Genomic DNA, 16,740 nt, shown 5'->3' with positions numbered 1-16,740 from the left:
CAAAGTGGAATTTAACAAACCACAGCTGATCATAGAACCATAGAATAGTAGGGTTGGAAGGGGCCTACAAGGCCATCGAGTCCAACCCCCTGCCCAATGCAGGAATCCAGGTCAGAGCATCCCTGACAGGTGGCTGCCCAGCCTCGTCTTGAAGGCCTCCAGCGTGGGAGAGCCCACCACCTCCCTAAGTAACGGGTTCCATTGTCGTATTGCTCTTAACAGTCAGGACGTTTTTCCTGATGTTCAGCCGGAATCCGGCTTCCTGTAACTTGAGCCCGTTATTCCGTGTCCTGCACTCTGGGATGATCGTGAGGAGATCCCGGCCTTCCTCTCTGGGCCAACCTTCCAAGTGCTTGAAGAGTGCAAGGGCGGCCAGGATTTCCCCGAGGTTCCCCCTCCACCCAGGCATCAGGGGGTTCGCCCGTCCCTCCTGAACGCTAAGTGCTGCGCTGCCACGCTTTCTCGATCCGAGGCAACTCTGCTGCACGTCACACCGGACTTCCCAGCCCGCCCTCGGCGGAGCAGACCCGCGGACAGCCACAGGGCCCCAGTCCGCCGAAGCCTTGCTCGCGTCCGCGGGTCGACGCGACGTAGGCGCAGCCCCGCGTCTCCTGCTCCCCGCTTCCCCCGCTGCGGAGGGCGCGCGGCGGGCTTCTTCCGAGGCTGGGGGCGCAGCTTTCCCGCCGGTCCAGCCGCCCCCTCCAGCCCCGCGCGCGGAGGCCCGCCGCGATCGCGCCCCTCGCTGCCCGCGGCGGCGCCCCCGCGAGAGTTGGCGGCGGCGCGGGGGCCGGGCGGGGCCGGTGCGCCGAGGGGCGGCGCCGCGCCGCGCCGCCGCTTCGGAAACGCCTGCGCCGCGCGGCCGGGAAGGGCGCGGCGGCCGGGGCTCGCCTCGGCCCGCCGCCCCGGGCGCCCCCGCGCGCCGCCGCGCCGAGCGCGCCGCCCGAGCCCCGCGGCCAGCATGCTCCTGGGCCGCCTGCTGCTCGCCTTGCTCTGCCTGGGCCGGGGCCCGCGGCCGGGCGCCCGGGGCGCCTCCGCGGCGCCGGCCCCCGGCGGCTCCGCCCCGCCGGCCGCCGCCGACGCGTGGTGCCCGTACAAGGTGCTGAGCGCGGGCGCGGGCGCGGGCCAGGGCCCGGGCGGCGGCGGGCGGCTGTGCTTCCGCAGCCCGGCCCGCGGCTTCCAGTGCGCGCCGCGCGCCTGCACGGCGCACCGCTCGCCCGGGCGGGCCCTGCTGGCCAACGTGCTCCTCAACGGCAGCGTGCTGCTGCAGTGGGGCCGGCCGCCGCGGCGGGGGGCCGGCCCGCCGCGGCTGCGCGGCTTCGCGCTCTCCTGCTCGTGGGAAGGCGCCTACACGCGTTTCCAGTGCGACGGCGCGCGGCTGGGCGCCGCGTGCCGCGACTACCTGCTGCCCGACGCGCACGGCGGCGTCCGCTACCGCCTCTGCTTGCGGCCCCTCTTCGCCGGCCCCGTCAACGCCAGCGGGCCCGATCCGCCGCCTCCCTCCTGGCCGCCGGAGTGCGTGGAGTTCACCGTGGAGCCGGCCGGCATGCGGGACATCGTGATCGCCATGACGGCCGTCGGGGGCTCCATCTGCGTCATGCTGGTCCTCATTTGCCTGCTGGTCGCCTACCTCACCGAAAACCTCACGCCCGCCGCCGCCGCCGCCGCTTCCTCCGCCTCGGCCAAGAGGGGCGACTGAGGCGGCCGTCCTGTGCGCGTTTCCCCGGGAGCAAGCCGTGAGACGGGCCGGGCTTCCTTAGGATCCGGGGCTGCAACCCTGGTGGCGCTTACGGAGGGGAGTAAGCCCCGCGCTTTCCCTCTGAGTAAGCCTGCCTAGGAGAGCGCGGCGATGCTTCCTTCCTTGGGAGTCAACATGCATTGGAGCGGGGCCCTAGGGCGATGGCTCCCTACGGGCATACTTGATAGGAAAAGACCCCCCCCCCCCCGGGACTGAAGCTGGACTTCCTTCTGAGCAAGAGGGCTGCGCGGCTGCCACCCCTGTTCATGCTTACAGGGGAGTAAGCCCTGCGGCATTGGGTGGGGCTTCCCTCTGAGGAAACCCACTTAGGATCCAGTTCGAAGGAGGGCGGCAAAGTTTAGTTGAGGAATGGGTAAGGCGAAGATTTAAAACAGTGGTGCTTTTGATGGATTAAAAAGGTGCCCCTGAATTGGATCCATTATTTTTTAATGTTAATTTTGAATACACGTACTTATAGCTGGCTGGGGCTGCCTTGGAAGAGGCATTCCCATTGTATCAGATATGAGGGAATGCCTCTTCCAAGATGCTTCCTGTTGTGACTCAACTGTGAGCCATACTCCCGTGGTTTCCTACGAAACGTATGCAGGTTTAATTGATTAATTAGAAACCCCCGGCAATGAATTGACTTAAGATTTCTTTAATTGGGCAGTGAACCCCAGTTCTAAGGGAATGGGGGAGGGGGCTGCTTTGGACCCACCCTTTCTTTCAGGCACAATGGGAGAGCGTCTGATTGGGGTTTCCTCCCCTCCGTGGGAGGTGAAGGGAATGGAAATTGGCACAACTGGTCCAGGGACAGTGATGGAGACCTTCAGGAGATGGGATGGAGCCCTCTTTGGGTGGGTGGGGGTCTTCTCCCCCAGGAGCTGATGTACCCACACATGCATGTCACATGACAGCTACACCACCAAGCGACGACTGAAATGTGGGAGCAAGGTGCTCCGTGGGTCAGTTGCCACAGATCGAATGCCCACGTCGCTCTGTAATCGCTTCACTTTTTAGCGGCGTCGGGTCGCCTTTCACCACCTCCAGCCCACCTTAGAAGTTGTGGCACGGAAGCTGGGCAGTTCACTGCACACCCTGACACGTTCGCTCAAATTCCTCCCTGGCTACGCTCTTCATGTACATGCGTGCGCCCGCGCACACAACCTATATGGGTGCTGAAACTTGGAAGAGGCATCTCTGAGTTCAGGGGGCAGCTCCTCTTGCTGAAGTGGGGTGGGGGCTAGAGAACACGTCCATTCCTAGAGCGGGGGGGCGCACGGGGAGGGGGAATGTGGCTGTCGGCAACTGGCTAGTAAGACAAGAGATCAGTGCCCGTAGTGCGTGAGAGCAGGTGGGAGATGAGGGGGACGCCAGGGCCCAGGGGAATGCCAGAGGAGTTTCCATGGGTGGGTGGAGCTCCAGCCCTGGATATAAAGGTCGGCTGAAGTGGAGGGAGACCTTTAGCAGCTGCGGCAGGGCAAAGAAGCTTTGTTCCATCTCAGGATAGCTCTGTGTTTTGAACGTCAAGACTCAAGGTGTGTGAAGTGAGAAGAAACCCAGGTGTCCCTGAGCAGGCGCAGAGTTCAGTTCCGAGGAACCCCGCAAGCAGCCGTTCCTTCCGCCAATGAGGCAGGGCGGCGGATGTGTCTCTGGGCCAAAGAATTCAAGCCAGAAATGATCTCCTCCTTTGCAGCCCGCTCTGGAACGGAGTCGTGGCCCCGGGGACGCTTGCCTGCCTGGAAGCCGCTCACCTGCCCTTCAGCTCAGTCGTGGGGTGGAGCCAAGGTTGGCCCCAAACAATTGGCTGCTTGAGGTGAAAGACGAGATGGCACCGCCTTCCGTTCCTTGTACAAAAGCCAGCTGGACTGGCAGATTAACCTGTCTTCAACACCGCTCGGTTCAAAATCCACCGCCACACCAGAAGGCAGCAGGCTAGCTCAGAGCGCCTTGCAGGGCACACAGGTTTCTCCTCCAACACTTTGCTGCCACCTCCCGCCGTCTGCCACCTGAGGCGACTGCTTCACTGTGTCTAATGGTAGGGCCGACCCTGGGTGGAGCCCTCCACCGCGCATCTCTTCCTGAACGTGGTCCCCCGTTTCATCCAGATAAGACGGATGCTGATTCAGCTGTAGTGCAGAGACCTTCCGTGTTTCTCATCCAGCATGTGAACTTCTTCATGGGAGGAGGAGTTTGTTTTATCTGCAACCAGACCATCGAGGGAGTTGACATCTCAAGTGCAGGGAACCAGACGCCCCCTTTGATCAGCTTACATCCTCCGGGAATAGTCATGCTGACTGGGGGGTTAACGGGATTTGTTGTCCAACACATTTGGTAGGCGCTAGGCTTTGGCAGGCAGGCATCCCACTTTCCTAATAATTTGGTCAGGGGGGTTATCCACGTTTCTAACTGTCAAAAGCCGAGCCAAATTTGAAGCCGGAAACCCCGATGGAGTGTGAATGTGAGAATCTCCAGTGTTGGAGTTGAGATTTTGAAATGCAGTCTTTGAAGTGTTCGGTTTTTGGATCCTGGACTGACCTTTTATACACAGTTATGAGCCGATCTCTGTTTGAATTTGAATTCGCTACTTTCCATTTGTTATTAAAGTCATTTTCATGCCAAATCATAATTCTCATATAACTTCAGAAGAGATGATTAAGGGAACCGGAAGGTCCAAAGACTAATTTAGGACCTTTAGGGCACAATCCTACGCATGTTCAGACAGAAAAAAAAGTCTGGGGAATGCTGGGGGTTATAGGACTTCTTTTCTGTCTAAACAGGCGTAGGATTGTGCCCTAAAAGTTTTTGGAAACACATGGGCTAGACTGCGCTTTGATGATAATTATAATAAGCAATTCTGTTTGCTGAACGTTCTCTGGACCAACCGCTCGGAAATATTGTTAGCTTTATTGATATGGAGAAAATAGTTTCATCTCACTCAGGTGCCTCCTGCTACAGTGCAATCCTAGACATGTCTACTCAGAAGTAAACCTCATTGTGTTCAGTGGGACTTACTCCCAGGTATGTGTGTGTAGGACTTCAGCCTTAGGTTTCTTCTTCTTCTTCTCTGTTTCCATGATGGAGAACTTGGCATACTGTGAAGTATTATGTAGGGAAATAGATGTTCATACAATTGGGTTTACCGTTTGCAGCCCTTGGCGTGGTGAGTCTGGGTGTTCTGCGAACGGTCACTTTAGGGCAGGGGTGGACAACTTCGGGGGGGAGGTCTGGGGGCCACTTCCCCCCCCACTCCCTCCCTCCCTCCCTCTGTGAGCTGCACTCCAGCTGTTGCTTCACCCCTGAAATTTCCTTTGACTTTTTTTTTGCTGCCACACCACTCGATTTGGGAGCGTGGTGAGGCAGCAGGGTCTGCACCAGAGGAAGGGGGGCCACAGCTGGCCCCCGTGTTGCTGCCTCCCTGCTTTAGGGTGCAGTGAAAAAAAATTCTCCTTTTTTCCAAGAGTTTATGCACGTTCTAGTTACCATCAGTGGTGCGGTGGCGAATGTTGACGTGCAGGCGCTCATCATGACGCTCCCTAGAGCCACACGTTCAAGGAGAGTCCAAAATTGCAGGCAGATGGCTTGATCCATCTCAACACCCCAGATTTTCATCTGCTGGGAGCAGGTCTTTGGTAAAGCGAATGGGGCTTTGTTGCCCATTCCAGGCCAAGCCACCACAAAATACGAGAAAGAACAATGTATTGTTCCTGGGGAAATCCATCCCCACCCCACCCCGCTCCCTGGCTACTGTGAGGATTGTAGCTGAGCTCGCAGGGAACAGGGAATTCCGAGGGCCCTGTGAGCTCTGCTTCCTGGCACCACTTCACCACTGGTTACCATTCCTACTTGACTTTAAGCTGAGCAACTTTAACATAGTTACCAAGGGCATGTTAGGCCAAGAAAAGCAAGAGAAGGGCCACCTTCCAGAGCCTTGTATGGTTCCATTGTGTCTTTGGGGTTGGCCATTTGATGGGCTAAATAACGGTCAAGGGCGGGGTGATGGTGGTAGAGTATATTAACGTTAGAGCCGCAGCAGCGACAAAAGATACTTGACAGCCGTGATCCTATGCGAGTTTTCTCAGAAGTAAGACCCACTGGATTGGATCCAGATATATTCACACTTGGAGTAAACCCCTTGAAATCAGCGAGCGGGACTTAAATTGCCACGTGCCGCTGTTTACATGCGTGCGCGAATTCACATATGTATGCTGGAAGTATCGGGATCTTTTCCCAGGGGTGTGGCATGCACACACCAGATCACTCCAGCATATAGAGGAAATCGGTTCTTCAACAGCTGGAGAATAAATCCAGATTTTATTTTACCACAAGGGTTTGTTTGCTTTAACAGAAGAGAAGAATGTGGCTAGGGAGACATTTTTCTCCCTCTCCCATAATACTAGAACCTGATGGGTGGGAGATTGGTGGGGGATTCAGGACAGATAAAAGGAAGAACTTCACACAGCGCATAGTTAAACTATGGAATTTGCTACCACGAGACATCGTTCTTGGCTCCACGTGGGGCTTTTATCCTGCGATCAAGATTGGTTACTCAGGGCGGTTAGAAGGTGGATCACCGGATGATTTACAGGAAATTGGGAAAGATTTCTGGCTTCCAGTTGTGACTGTCTCACTTGTTTTTTTCCTTCCACAACAGCGGCTACTTAATATGTGTTTCAGGGGCTGCCCGCAGCATCGCAAAATATCCAAGCTGAAAACTTTCTGACATGCAATCTGTATCGTTTTGTGATGTTGCAGGCAACCCTCAAAGCAGGGGGCTCTGAAACATCGACAGGCAAAGCTCATAGTAAACAGGCATCGCTGTGACTTGTTTTTCTTTTTGGGGATTGGAGCGCCTTCCGGCTGGGTAGCAACAGCCACAACAAAAAGCCTTCCAGCCCTCCTCATCCCCCCAATTAGGCTGCTTAGATTCAGGTTACGTTTTGTACATGCATAGGCAGGTTATCCTCATAGAATCATAGAATAGTAGGGTTGGAAGGGGCCTATAAGACCATTGAGTCCAACCCTCTGCACGGTGCAGGAATCCAAGTCAGAGCATCCCTGACCATAAGAAAGACCGTATCATAAACCAGATCCACATGACACTCATGAAGCACTATAGGGATCTGGCTCCACCCCTTTAGCCATCATTTTGTGCCTGGCTCCACTCCCACAGCCATTCTTTTGTATCTTGGTGGACCTCAGAGCTGGGGGGTGGGTGGTTCTGACTGAAACCCAGAGCGGACGCACTGCCCCATTGACATCGGCGCCAACAGCCTGACCAACCCTGGGAGGAGCGGTTGAAAAAGCTGGGGATGTTTAGCCTGGAGAAGAGAAGACTAAGGGGGATATGGCAGTGGTCTTCACGTATATGAAGGGCCGTCATGCAAAAGATGGAGCAGACTTGGTCTCGGACCCATCCTTGACTAGGAACTGCACCTGCGTTTTAAACTACTGGTTTCAAACACCCACCCACCTAAGGAAAGGCAATTATTTTCAATAGTGAGTTAGCTGCTCTGGGGATCATAAGAACATAAGAAGAGACCTGCTGGATCAGACTAAGGGTCCATCTTGTCCAGCATTCTGTTCACACAGTGGCCAGCCAGCTGCCCACGGGAAATCCACAAGCAGGACACAACAGCACCCTCCCGCCCATGTTCCCCCGCAACTGGTGTACATAGGCATGCTGCCTCTGAGCCTGGACGTAGCACAGAGCCATCAAGACTAGTAGCCATTAATAGCTTTCTCCACAAATTTGTCTAATCCCCTTTTAAAGCCATCCAAATTGGTGGCCGTCATTCCATCTTGTGGTAGCAAAATCCATAGTTTAAATATGAGACCAATTTCCACAGATGCAGAAAACCATTCCAGTTCAGCTGTTTCACAGTGGATCCTCTGCCCCCAAAGGTTTTTTGCTGCTATTGATGGACTGTGGTGACTTTAATCAATAGGTTAGGCAATATCCTGGGGGGCTGAAATAGTCCTGTGCTTCTTTCTGACTATTCCTGTTTTAATGTCTCATTTGTGTCCGTCTGTCATAGAGAGGGGTCTGTTGGGCTTGTGTCCGATGGCAGAAGACCCTTGTTTATATCTGTGGACAAAACTACAGTTGGCATTAATTGCATGAATGCAATTAACGTGGTTCATTTTAAAGGTTTAAATTGCAGCTACAAGGGTGTGTGTGTATGGGGGGATGACGACAGGTAAAGACAGAGAGATCGGAATTGTAGCAGAAGGAGATTAACTCTTTCCCCCCTGATGCTGTCCCAATGAAAATAGTTGTGGAGGGAGAATATTAATCAGGACGGTGGCAAGTAGAAAGGGTTTTTAAAAACCCTCAAAGGAAAAAACAACAACAGGGAAGGGGGAGAACAAACTGGTGGGGGAAAGAAAGAAGAAAAACTGAACCTTCTAGGTGTTAGAAAATGTGTTTATTTGCAGAATCTTGCCATTCATGTGAGCCTCTGAATGCTTGGAGGTGTCGGGATGGAGGGGGGGAAATTCTCTTTAAGAACTAATGAACCTTGAAAAAGAGTGTATGCTTGAAAGAGTGTATGCTTGTATTCCATCAGCAGTGAAAATAATTTTTTGCAAGATAAACAATATTTCTACCTAAGAGGTTCACCACATCTTTAAAAAACAAAAAGCTTCCTATGTAGTGCAGCCCCAATCCTGATTTGGCCCTCTGCAGCTTTAATCAAACTTTTAAAGAAAGCACTGGTTTGGCCGTGTGCGTCTATATAATAACAATCTGCTATGCATATGGTAAAATTGGTTCGAGTCCATGAAAGGAGATGCCACCGTAAATCTGTTAGTATTTGAATGCCACAGGACTGCTATTTTTGCAGACGTTTGTCTTCAAATAGAACAAATGCCACTATTTGGGGGGTAGAATTTTCATCCAGTTTTTAGACTCAATAAAGTTAGACATTTTGGAAATAGTGACTTAAAAGTCCTAAAGGAGGATCAAAATAGCCAACTCAAGAACCAATTCCAGATGATAAGAAGGATTAAGGAGAGACTCCCAGCAAAATCTCTCCTGAGGATTAGAAGTTGTATTAAGAGAGCTTTACAAATAAGGCTACAATAGTTGCTAACCTGTACGTATTTATTAGGGCTATAAAACCAGTTTAGTGACTAGGAGTGCTTATGTAACTAATCCAACCTAGCGGTATGCACAGGCCTGATTCAGACATCTGGTGACTTGTTATGCCTGAAGATGTAAGAAGAGTAGTGCTGGATCAGACCGAAGGCTGAGAATGATGGGAGATGTAGTCCAAAATATCCAGAGGATACCAGCTTGGAGAAGGCTGTATTAAAAGATGGGTTTGAATACAGATTTTGAGATGATTAAAGGCAAACCATCAGATGAGGTTGCAGATGGGAAGGAAGTTTGTGAGAAAAGATGCACCATCGACACGGACTGGAAAAATTGACAGATTCCTCCATCCCTAATCTTAACTAAGGAGTGTAAGATCTGTCTTCCTCTGGAGAGAGTCAGCGAACATTTTGGGGAGAAAGATGGGATAGAAATTAAATGACTGAGTGAATGAATGAATAAGTAACATATCGATTCTGGAGAGAGGGATATTCCGTTGATGGGACCCCATAGAGCAGCCTTCTCCAGTGTGGTGCCCTCCAGACAGTTTGGAGTATAGCTCCCATAATCCCCAAGAATGGGCCGTTTTAGCTGGGGCTAAAGGGAGTTGAGTCCAGCAACATCTGGAAGGCACCACGCCAGGAAAAATGCTACCTTAGAGGATGAAGGGGAGAGGGGGGGTGAAGCTCATCACACACCAAACTGCCAGAAGTTTGTAAACCGGGACTCTGAAGTGATGTTAAGCTTTAGTAAACACGCTGTGAAATGCATTGCTATGGATAAATTTCCTATGACCCCTTCATCCTTTGCCATTAATGCAGTGTAGGTTTGTACTTCCACAGTTGTGGTTCTTGGCTCTCAACCATTAGGCCGGCTGGCCATTTCATATACTCTCACCCACTGCTTCCATAACACTCTGATTGTAGCCATACTCCAGTATTAATAATTATCTTGTGCCTTAGTGTTGAAATCTTGCCCTTGCTTTTCCTGGTTGCTAAGCTGTCAGTTTTATGAAATGACAAAAAACTCCCTGTTGTCTCTCTTAATGGAATTTGAGCTATAAAGGCGTTTTAGTTAACTAGCTGCTAAATTTCTTTTAATTGTTCTAATTGGTTACAATGGCGAATTAAAATATTACCGGCTCTCCATCTAGGAGATCCTTTGGAAGACGCTGGAACGGTGGTGGGGGTTTCGCTTAATTAGATGACACAATGAATTGGTGCCTAATTATTCTGCATTTCTACAGCAATACTCATGTGCATAGACTAGTTTAAAAATCTTTTCTGTCCTTTTTCCTGTGTTGCAGATAGAAACTGTGGCCAAGAAGAAATAAGTCAGCCAAGATTATCTGTTGTCTTATTATTTTATTGATCTTTTGTGTGTGTGTTTCTTAAAAGGAATAGGCACCCTGCTTTTGGGAGAAAACACACAAGGTGGTTTGCACACAACTGCATATGTATTAAAAATCAGTTTCTGGATCCTGTGTCTTTGTCACTGTGTGGTGTGACCAAGAAATGGAATCTAGGGCGGAGCTATGCAAATAGGAGATTCTCAACGGTTCCCATTACTTTCGGTCAGGAGCAAATAAAAGGTGATGAAACAGCATGGTCCAGTACATACTTTATTTTTGTGCATGCACGTGTGCATGCAGTAACATAATGAAACCGGTACCCCGGTATTTATGTAAGATGTGGGCTACATGCAGTACATTCCCTAGGGAGGTGGTGGGCTCTCCCACACTGGAGGCATTCAAGATAACGCTGGACAGCCATCTGTCAGGGATGCTGTGACTTGGAGTCCTGCACTGAGCAGGGAGTTGGACTCGATGGTCTTATAGGCCCCTTCCATCCCTACTATTCTATGATCCTATGTGAAATGTGGCTGGATATCTTATTCAGACAGATAATAAGATGAGCACCACATAAGTAGATAACACGAGGCTTTGTCCTGCACCAGTTTTCCCTGACTTTAGCTACAATTCCTGGCATTCTTGATCATTGGCCATGCTGGTGGGGGGTTGATGGGAGTTGAAGTCCAAAACATCTGGAGGGCACCAGGTTGCGGAAGGCTCCCCGATAACATCACACACACCTCCCCAGCCTGTGTTCCCTGTTGGCCTTGCTGGTTGGCACAACGCTGATAAACTCTGCCTTTGATCTGCATCCTAGCTCCGAACCAAACACACTCCTTTCATCTCTCTTAGCTGCAATCCCTGGTCCAGCCTTCCTCTTGAAAACCTCTCGTTCCCAGCTCAGCTTTTGTATCTGAAGGAGCCATCTGGAAGCTGATCTTCATGTTCCAAAGAATTGCATGGAACAGCCCTTCTCGGATTGTACCACTTCATTCTGCGGGGGGGGGGGGAGATTGAGAGAGAGAGAGAATCGCATAATTGAATGTGTCTCCTACGTATACCTCACTGCATGTAGAACGCTAGCACGTCAAGGGAAAGGGCTGGCCTCTAAACCTTTACCCTGTCATGCCAGCTTTCCATACGCAAGGAGACGTTTTAACACGGAGCATTCAAACAGAAGATCCCTCAGGCCTCAGCTGCAGTTTGGATCAGTACAGTCAAAGTGAGGGCAGGAACGACTTCAAGAAATGAAGCTTTCCTCTGGTTGTAGGGAAGCAAGGGGGTTGTTATGGCTCCATAGCAGAGGATGCTGTAGGGCAAGATATTCATGGCCAGCCACAGGGAAGCACCAAACATAGCCAAAACACAACAGTGATACTCGTCTGATCTCGGAAGCTAAGCAGGGTCAGCACTGGTTGGTCCTTGGATGGGAGACCGCCTGGGAATCAGGCTTCCTGCATTGAACAGGGGGTTGGACTCGATGGTCTTGTAGGCCCCTTCCAACCCAAGGATTCTATGATGTTGAGCAAAGGGCTGGATGCACCCAATCTTGTCTGATCTCGGAAGCTAAGCAGGGTCAGCCCTGGTTGGTCCTTGGATGGGAGAACGCCTGGGAATCAGGCTTCCTGCATTGAACAGGGGGTTGGACTCGATGGTCTTGTAGGCCCCTTCCAACCCAATGATTCTATGATGTTGAGCAAAGGGCTGGATGCGCCCAATCTCATCTGATCTCGGAAGCTAAGCAGGGTCAGCCCTGGTTGGTCCTTGGATGGGAGACCGCCCGGGAATCAGGCTTCCTTCATTGAGCAGGGGGTTGGACTTGATGGTCTTGTAGGCCCCTTCCAACCCTATGATTCTAGGTCTGATATAAACAAGATCACACAGGTGCCAGTTTTATTTTGCGCTACTTGCCCCTGAGGAAGGAGGTATTCTCTAAAACGTGGGGGAAATTGGCACAAACGAAGTTGGCGCCTGCGTGATCCTGGATCATTTTGGGGAAGATATTCATGGACACAGAGCCCTGGCTGGTCTCGTCATCACTTACCCTTTTTAATTTCTATAGCCTGAAATCAGTGGGGGCTGGTGGCTCCAATGTCAGTGGGGCAGTGGATCCACTCCAGGTTTCAGTCAGAACCAGTCAGAACTCTAGATGAGCTATCCAAGGTACACTCCTTTAGAGTTCGGACTGAAACCCGGAATGGATTCACTGCCCCACTGACCTTGGAGCCACCTGCCTCCACTGCCTGCAACGTAAACAAGTCCGTTGTGAATGAGCCTTGGATCACCGTGGTGCTGGCTTTTAACAAATGCTCGGGGTTGCCCGCATGGCAGAATCTGGCGGGTGAGGGATGGAGCCTGGAGGAAGTTGGCAAGTCAGGGTGGTGGAGTCCGGGGCAGAATCTGGTATTCAGGATCAGAGTGGCAGGTGAAACCGTGGGTGGAACCTGGAGGAAAGGACAGCTGGTGGCTTGCCATTCAAGATTACGACATTGGGCAGCTCGGTGTAATTGGGAGCAGGTTGGGATTTGAAAGTGTGGGCCCCTTTTGGTCGTTTCAGTTGTGTTTGCTACTGGCCAAGCCACAGAATTGATAGGGGCTATAAATAGCTTCTGTCCGTGCCTGCCTGGTAGATATGCCAGATGGTGTTGCACGCTTTTGGGGGTGGTGCTGGTGGAATAACCGAACAGATGGTTCTGTGAAGAGCCTATATCCTGTGCGACGCTGGCTGCCAGAATCGGTGCAAGACGGGAGTGGCGTGGCTGCTGCTCTCCGTAGGTATGCTTTCCAGGCACAGCTTCTTTGGGGTGTGTGGGTGGATTGCCAGAATCCTTGTCAGCACGGGGAGGCGTGTGATGCCAACATCATGCGTGGTGCATGAGAAGGTTCCCTTGTCTACATTTTGTGGCAAAACTCATAGGGGCCGTTCAGACAACGCGCTAACCCACACTCAGTGGTTGAGTGTGGGTTGTTGCTGAACCGTGGGTTGTTTGTTGAACTGTGGGTTAGCGTGTAGCCTGAATGTTGCAGGGTAGCTTCTTACCATGCAGGGTGGCTTGTTAACCATCCTGAACAACCCAGCAACAAACCATTGTTGGGTACTCAAAGTGGATTGTTTGAGAAAATAAGCCACACTGGATGGTTATCAAGCCACCCTGCAGACAACATGCTAACCCGCAGTTCAACAAACAACCCATAGTTCAACAAACAACCCACAGTTCAACAAACAACCCACAGTTCAACAAACAACCCACAGTTCAATAACAACCACTGAGTGTGGGTTAGCGCGTTGTCCGGACAGCCCCACTGAGAAAATTAGAAGGTTCGTTTGGTCCAGCATCCATTTTCCCGCAGCGGCCAACAAGATGCCTACTTGCCTGCCTGTGGGCTTCTGAGAGGCAATAGCTGTCTTACGCTGTGGCCCCCTCTCCCAGCAACTCAAATTCAGAGGCACAGTGCCCTGGTGAGCAATTGCCCACCGGAGAGGAAAGGATGCAACTTAGGACTGCAGTAGGAAACACTGGTATCTTGCCACAATGAACACCAAACCTCTGGGAGAGTACACACTCTTGTATATGGATCTTTAAATGTGCCTGTTGAGGCTGGAGTACTCTGAAGTGTGTACGTCGCTGTTTAAAGTACTGTTGACTCATATGCACCGTGTGTCCTACATGTTAACTTTGGATTCAGGGAAATGCCAGCTCTGAGCAGGAAAGCAAGCTCACAGAGGGCATCAAGAAGAGGCAGGAGTCTGGGCATTCTCAGCCTGGACCTGACTCTTGCCGGTGCAACGTCCTTGCCTGGACCTGACTCTTGCCGGTGCAACGTCCTTGCCTGGACCTGACTCTTGCCGGTGCAACGTCCTTGCCTGGACCTGACTCTTGCCGGTGCAACGTCCTTGCCTGGACCTGACTCTTGCCGGTGCAACGTCCTTGCCTGGACCTGACTCTTGCCGGTGCAACGTCCTTGCCTGGACCTGACTCTTGCCGGTGCAACGTCCTTGCCTGGACCTGACTCTTGCCGGTGCAACGTCCTTGCCTGGACCTGACTCTTGCCGGTGCAACGTCCTTGCCTGGACCTGACTCTTGCCGGTGCAACGTCCTTGCCTGGACCTGACTCTTGCCGGTGCAACGTCCTTGCCTGGACCTGACTCTTGCCGGTGCAACGTCCTTGCCTGGACCTGACTCTTGCCGGTGCAACGTCCTTGTATGTCATGGCACCAAATTCCAGCAAGTGACCCAGAAGCTAACAGCCTGTATCTCTGGTAAAGTACATGCTTTGCATGCAGAATGTCCCTGGTTCAATCCCCAGCATCTGCAGGTAGGGCTGGGAAAGACTTTTGCCTGCAGTGCTAGAGAGCCATTGCCAGTCAGCGTAGACAGTATTAAGGGAAATGGGCCAATGGTCAGACTCGGTATAAGCCAGCTTTTGGCAAGTGTCTATACTCAGTGGTGGAGCACTGAAGGCTATCCCTGGTAAACAGGGGCAGTTGGAGTGTGTGCTCTGTATTCTCGGCATCAGAATCCACCACTTCACACTCGCTGAACCTAGATTCTGCTGCTCATGGCCCTGGTTGGATGTGAACTATCAGTCCCTCTAATAGCAAACCCAGGCAGTGAGTGCCGATGATTATATTTCTTCTTGTTCTTGTTAATAATAATTTCATTTCTATACTGCCCCATAGCCAAAACTCTCTGGGCAGTTTACAACAACGGTAACGTTGTAGCCACATAAATGCCAACATTTGTCCATTTGCTTGGGGCAACATGACCAGTTCTCAGTGGGCTGTGGGGGGGGGGAGGTTGCCCCCTTAGGATTTCCCCCCCAAAAGTTGTACTTCCGCAAACCTCAAGAGTCCCTCCAGTATGCCCTCTGATACCTTCCTCTTGCTTCTCGATGGCTCTGTTTTGGCTCTAATCCTGTCAGCACTCATGCACCTGTGGTTGCTGTTAGAAGGAGCAATGCATCTGCCACCCATGCGTACCCTCCCAGAGGTCCCCAAGGAAAGGGAGCAGAAATGTGAAGACAAGCGGCTCTAGCAACTCACACTGTGTGTGTGTGTGTGTGTGTGTATGTACGTACGTACGTGTGTTTGACCACAGTCCATGTTTTCTTCATAGCTCCCCAAGCTCAAAAGGTGTATCATCCTCTGCACAGGTGGAACAGACTTCAGTTTTATCCAGCATCACCTCCCACCTATTCCATTCTCTCCTTTCAGCAAGGACATTAATATCCCTAAAAGCAACCCCCACCCCTCCGAGTAATTACAGCTCTTAGGAAAATGCTGCCAGGGCATTCTTCTTTATCAGCCTGCGATTTGTTCTGGAATATCCCTCCCCTCGCTTTCTTTGCTCTCTTTCTCTCTCTCTCTCTCTGAGATGAGAAAAGGAGCCAAGATCAATAGGACTGACCTTGAGCTTAAAATGGAGGCGAGTAAGATCTGTTTAGGGTACAGAGTTTCCTTTCCTTTTAAACAAAGTCATTTGATTATTGGCCAGATGGCACCACAGAGGATTGGAAACAGTGCACTGGGGAGACAGGGACAGCAACTGGCCCATTATGCATTAGGTACCAGATTTGGATCAAGCGATAACAATAAACATAATTGGCAGTTGCAAGGCAGCATGGTTATTATTAGTTGCATTTCTGCGCCATCTTTCCACCAAGGAGCTCACAATGGCATACAAGGCTTTCCCTCCTACCTATTTATCTTCATAGGAACCCTTTGAGGTAGGTTAGGCTTGTAAGGATTTTCTTGGGCCTTGCAATTTGCATTTGGGTACAACATGGGATATGGTGAGTTTAGAGTTTAAAGGGTAACAGATGGTGCTTATGGGGGGCGGGTTAATGCTAATGTGTAAAGGCAAGTAGGGGAGCAAAATCTACTGTATTCGAAGCTTGCTAGATGCCATCTATAAACTGATAAGAGATGTCAGCCGGAAGGTTGTCAACTGTCTCTTCCTTATCAGGAAACTGGGTAAAAAGTAAGGGGTCATAGATAAGAACATGTTGTGGTTTGGGATTCCCCTGTCTGGAAATAAAGGGAAGAAAATAGGAGCTGTTGACCACATAGAACGAGAACTTAGGCCTGTTTCGGGGTCAACACCTTACGTCAAGGAGGGAGGTGATTTGGGGGACGAAAGGATGGATTTTCTGGGAATAGGAGGATCTATAATGTGTCATGAACCAATAGATGTAAAGATTTTAGAATATGTAATAAGAAGGAGGTCACCAAGTTTTGGGAAGAGCCTTTCTTGCCTGATCTCGGAAGCTAAGCAGGGTCAGCCCTGGGTAGTACTTGGGTGGGAGACCGCCTGGGAATCAGGCATCCTGCATGGACCAGGGGGTTGGACTTGATGGTCTTGTAGGCCCCTTCCCACCCTGTGAGTCTATGATCTAAGTTTGGAGGAGTATTTAAGTCCATGCATAACGGGACAAAGGTGTCTTTCTTCTGGTTATCGGGCCTCCAGTAGCAGGGTCCTGTATTGTAATGAAAGTTCCAAATCTTTGCCAGAAAAAGGAGGATCCCCTTGTGGGTAAAGTGGCAGGCCTGAGTAGCAT

At 51.4% G+C, this 16,740-nt stretch overlaps 1 protein-coding gene across 1 annotated transcript; it reads left to right on the top strand.

Annotated features, from left to right (window-relative positions):
- The first annotated feature begins 958 nt into the window (after nt 1-958).
- Nucleotides 959-10,428, top strand: FNDC10 (fibronectin type III domain containing 10). Its single transcript, XM_084822387.1, has one exon. It carries the CDS (start codon nt 959-961, stop codon nt 1,694-1,696), a length of 738 nt encoding a protein of 245 aa, XP_084678513.1. The 3' UTR covers nt 1,697-10,428.
- The last annotated feature ends 6,312 nt before the right edge of the window (nt 10,429-16,740 follow it).

The sequence above is a fragment of the Heloderma suspectum genome, chromosome 15, assembly GCF_057233095.1.
Source record: "Heloderma suspectum isolate Gila_16-S chromosome 15, 16-S_ref, whole genome shotgun sequence".
NCBI lineage: Eukaryota > Metazoa > Chordata > Lepidosauria > Squamata > Helodermatidae > Heloderma > Heloderma suspectum.
The sequence above is the reverse complement of the archived record's forward strand: the minus strand, read 5'-3'. Positions and strand labels throughout refer to the sequence as shown.

What these genes read in the sequence shown, in the direction of transcription:
- FNDC10 (XM_084822387.1), top strand. Translation starts at nt 959, where the DNA reads ATGCTCCTGGGCCGCCTGCTGCTCGCCTTGCTCTGCCTGGGCCGGGGC.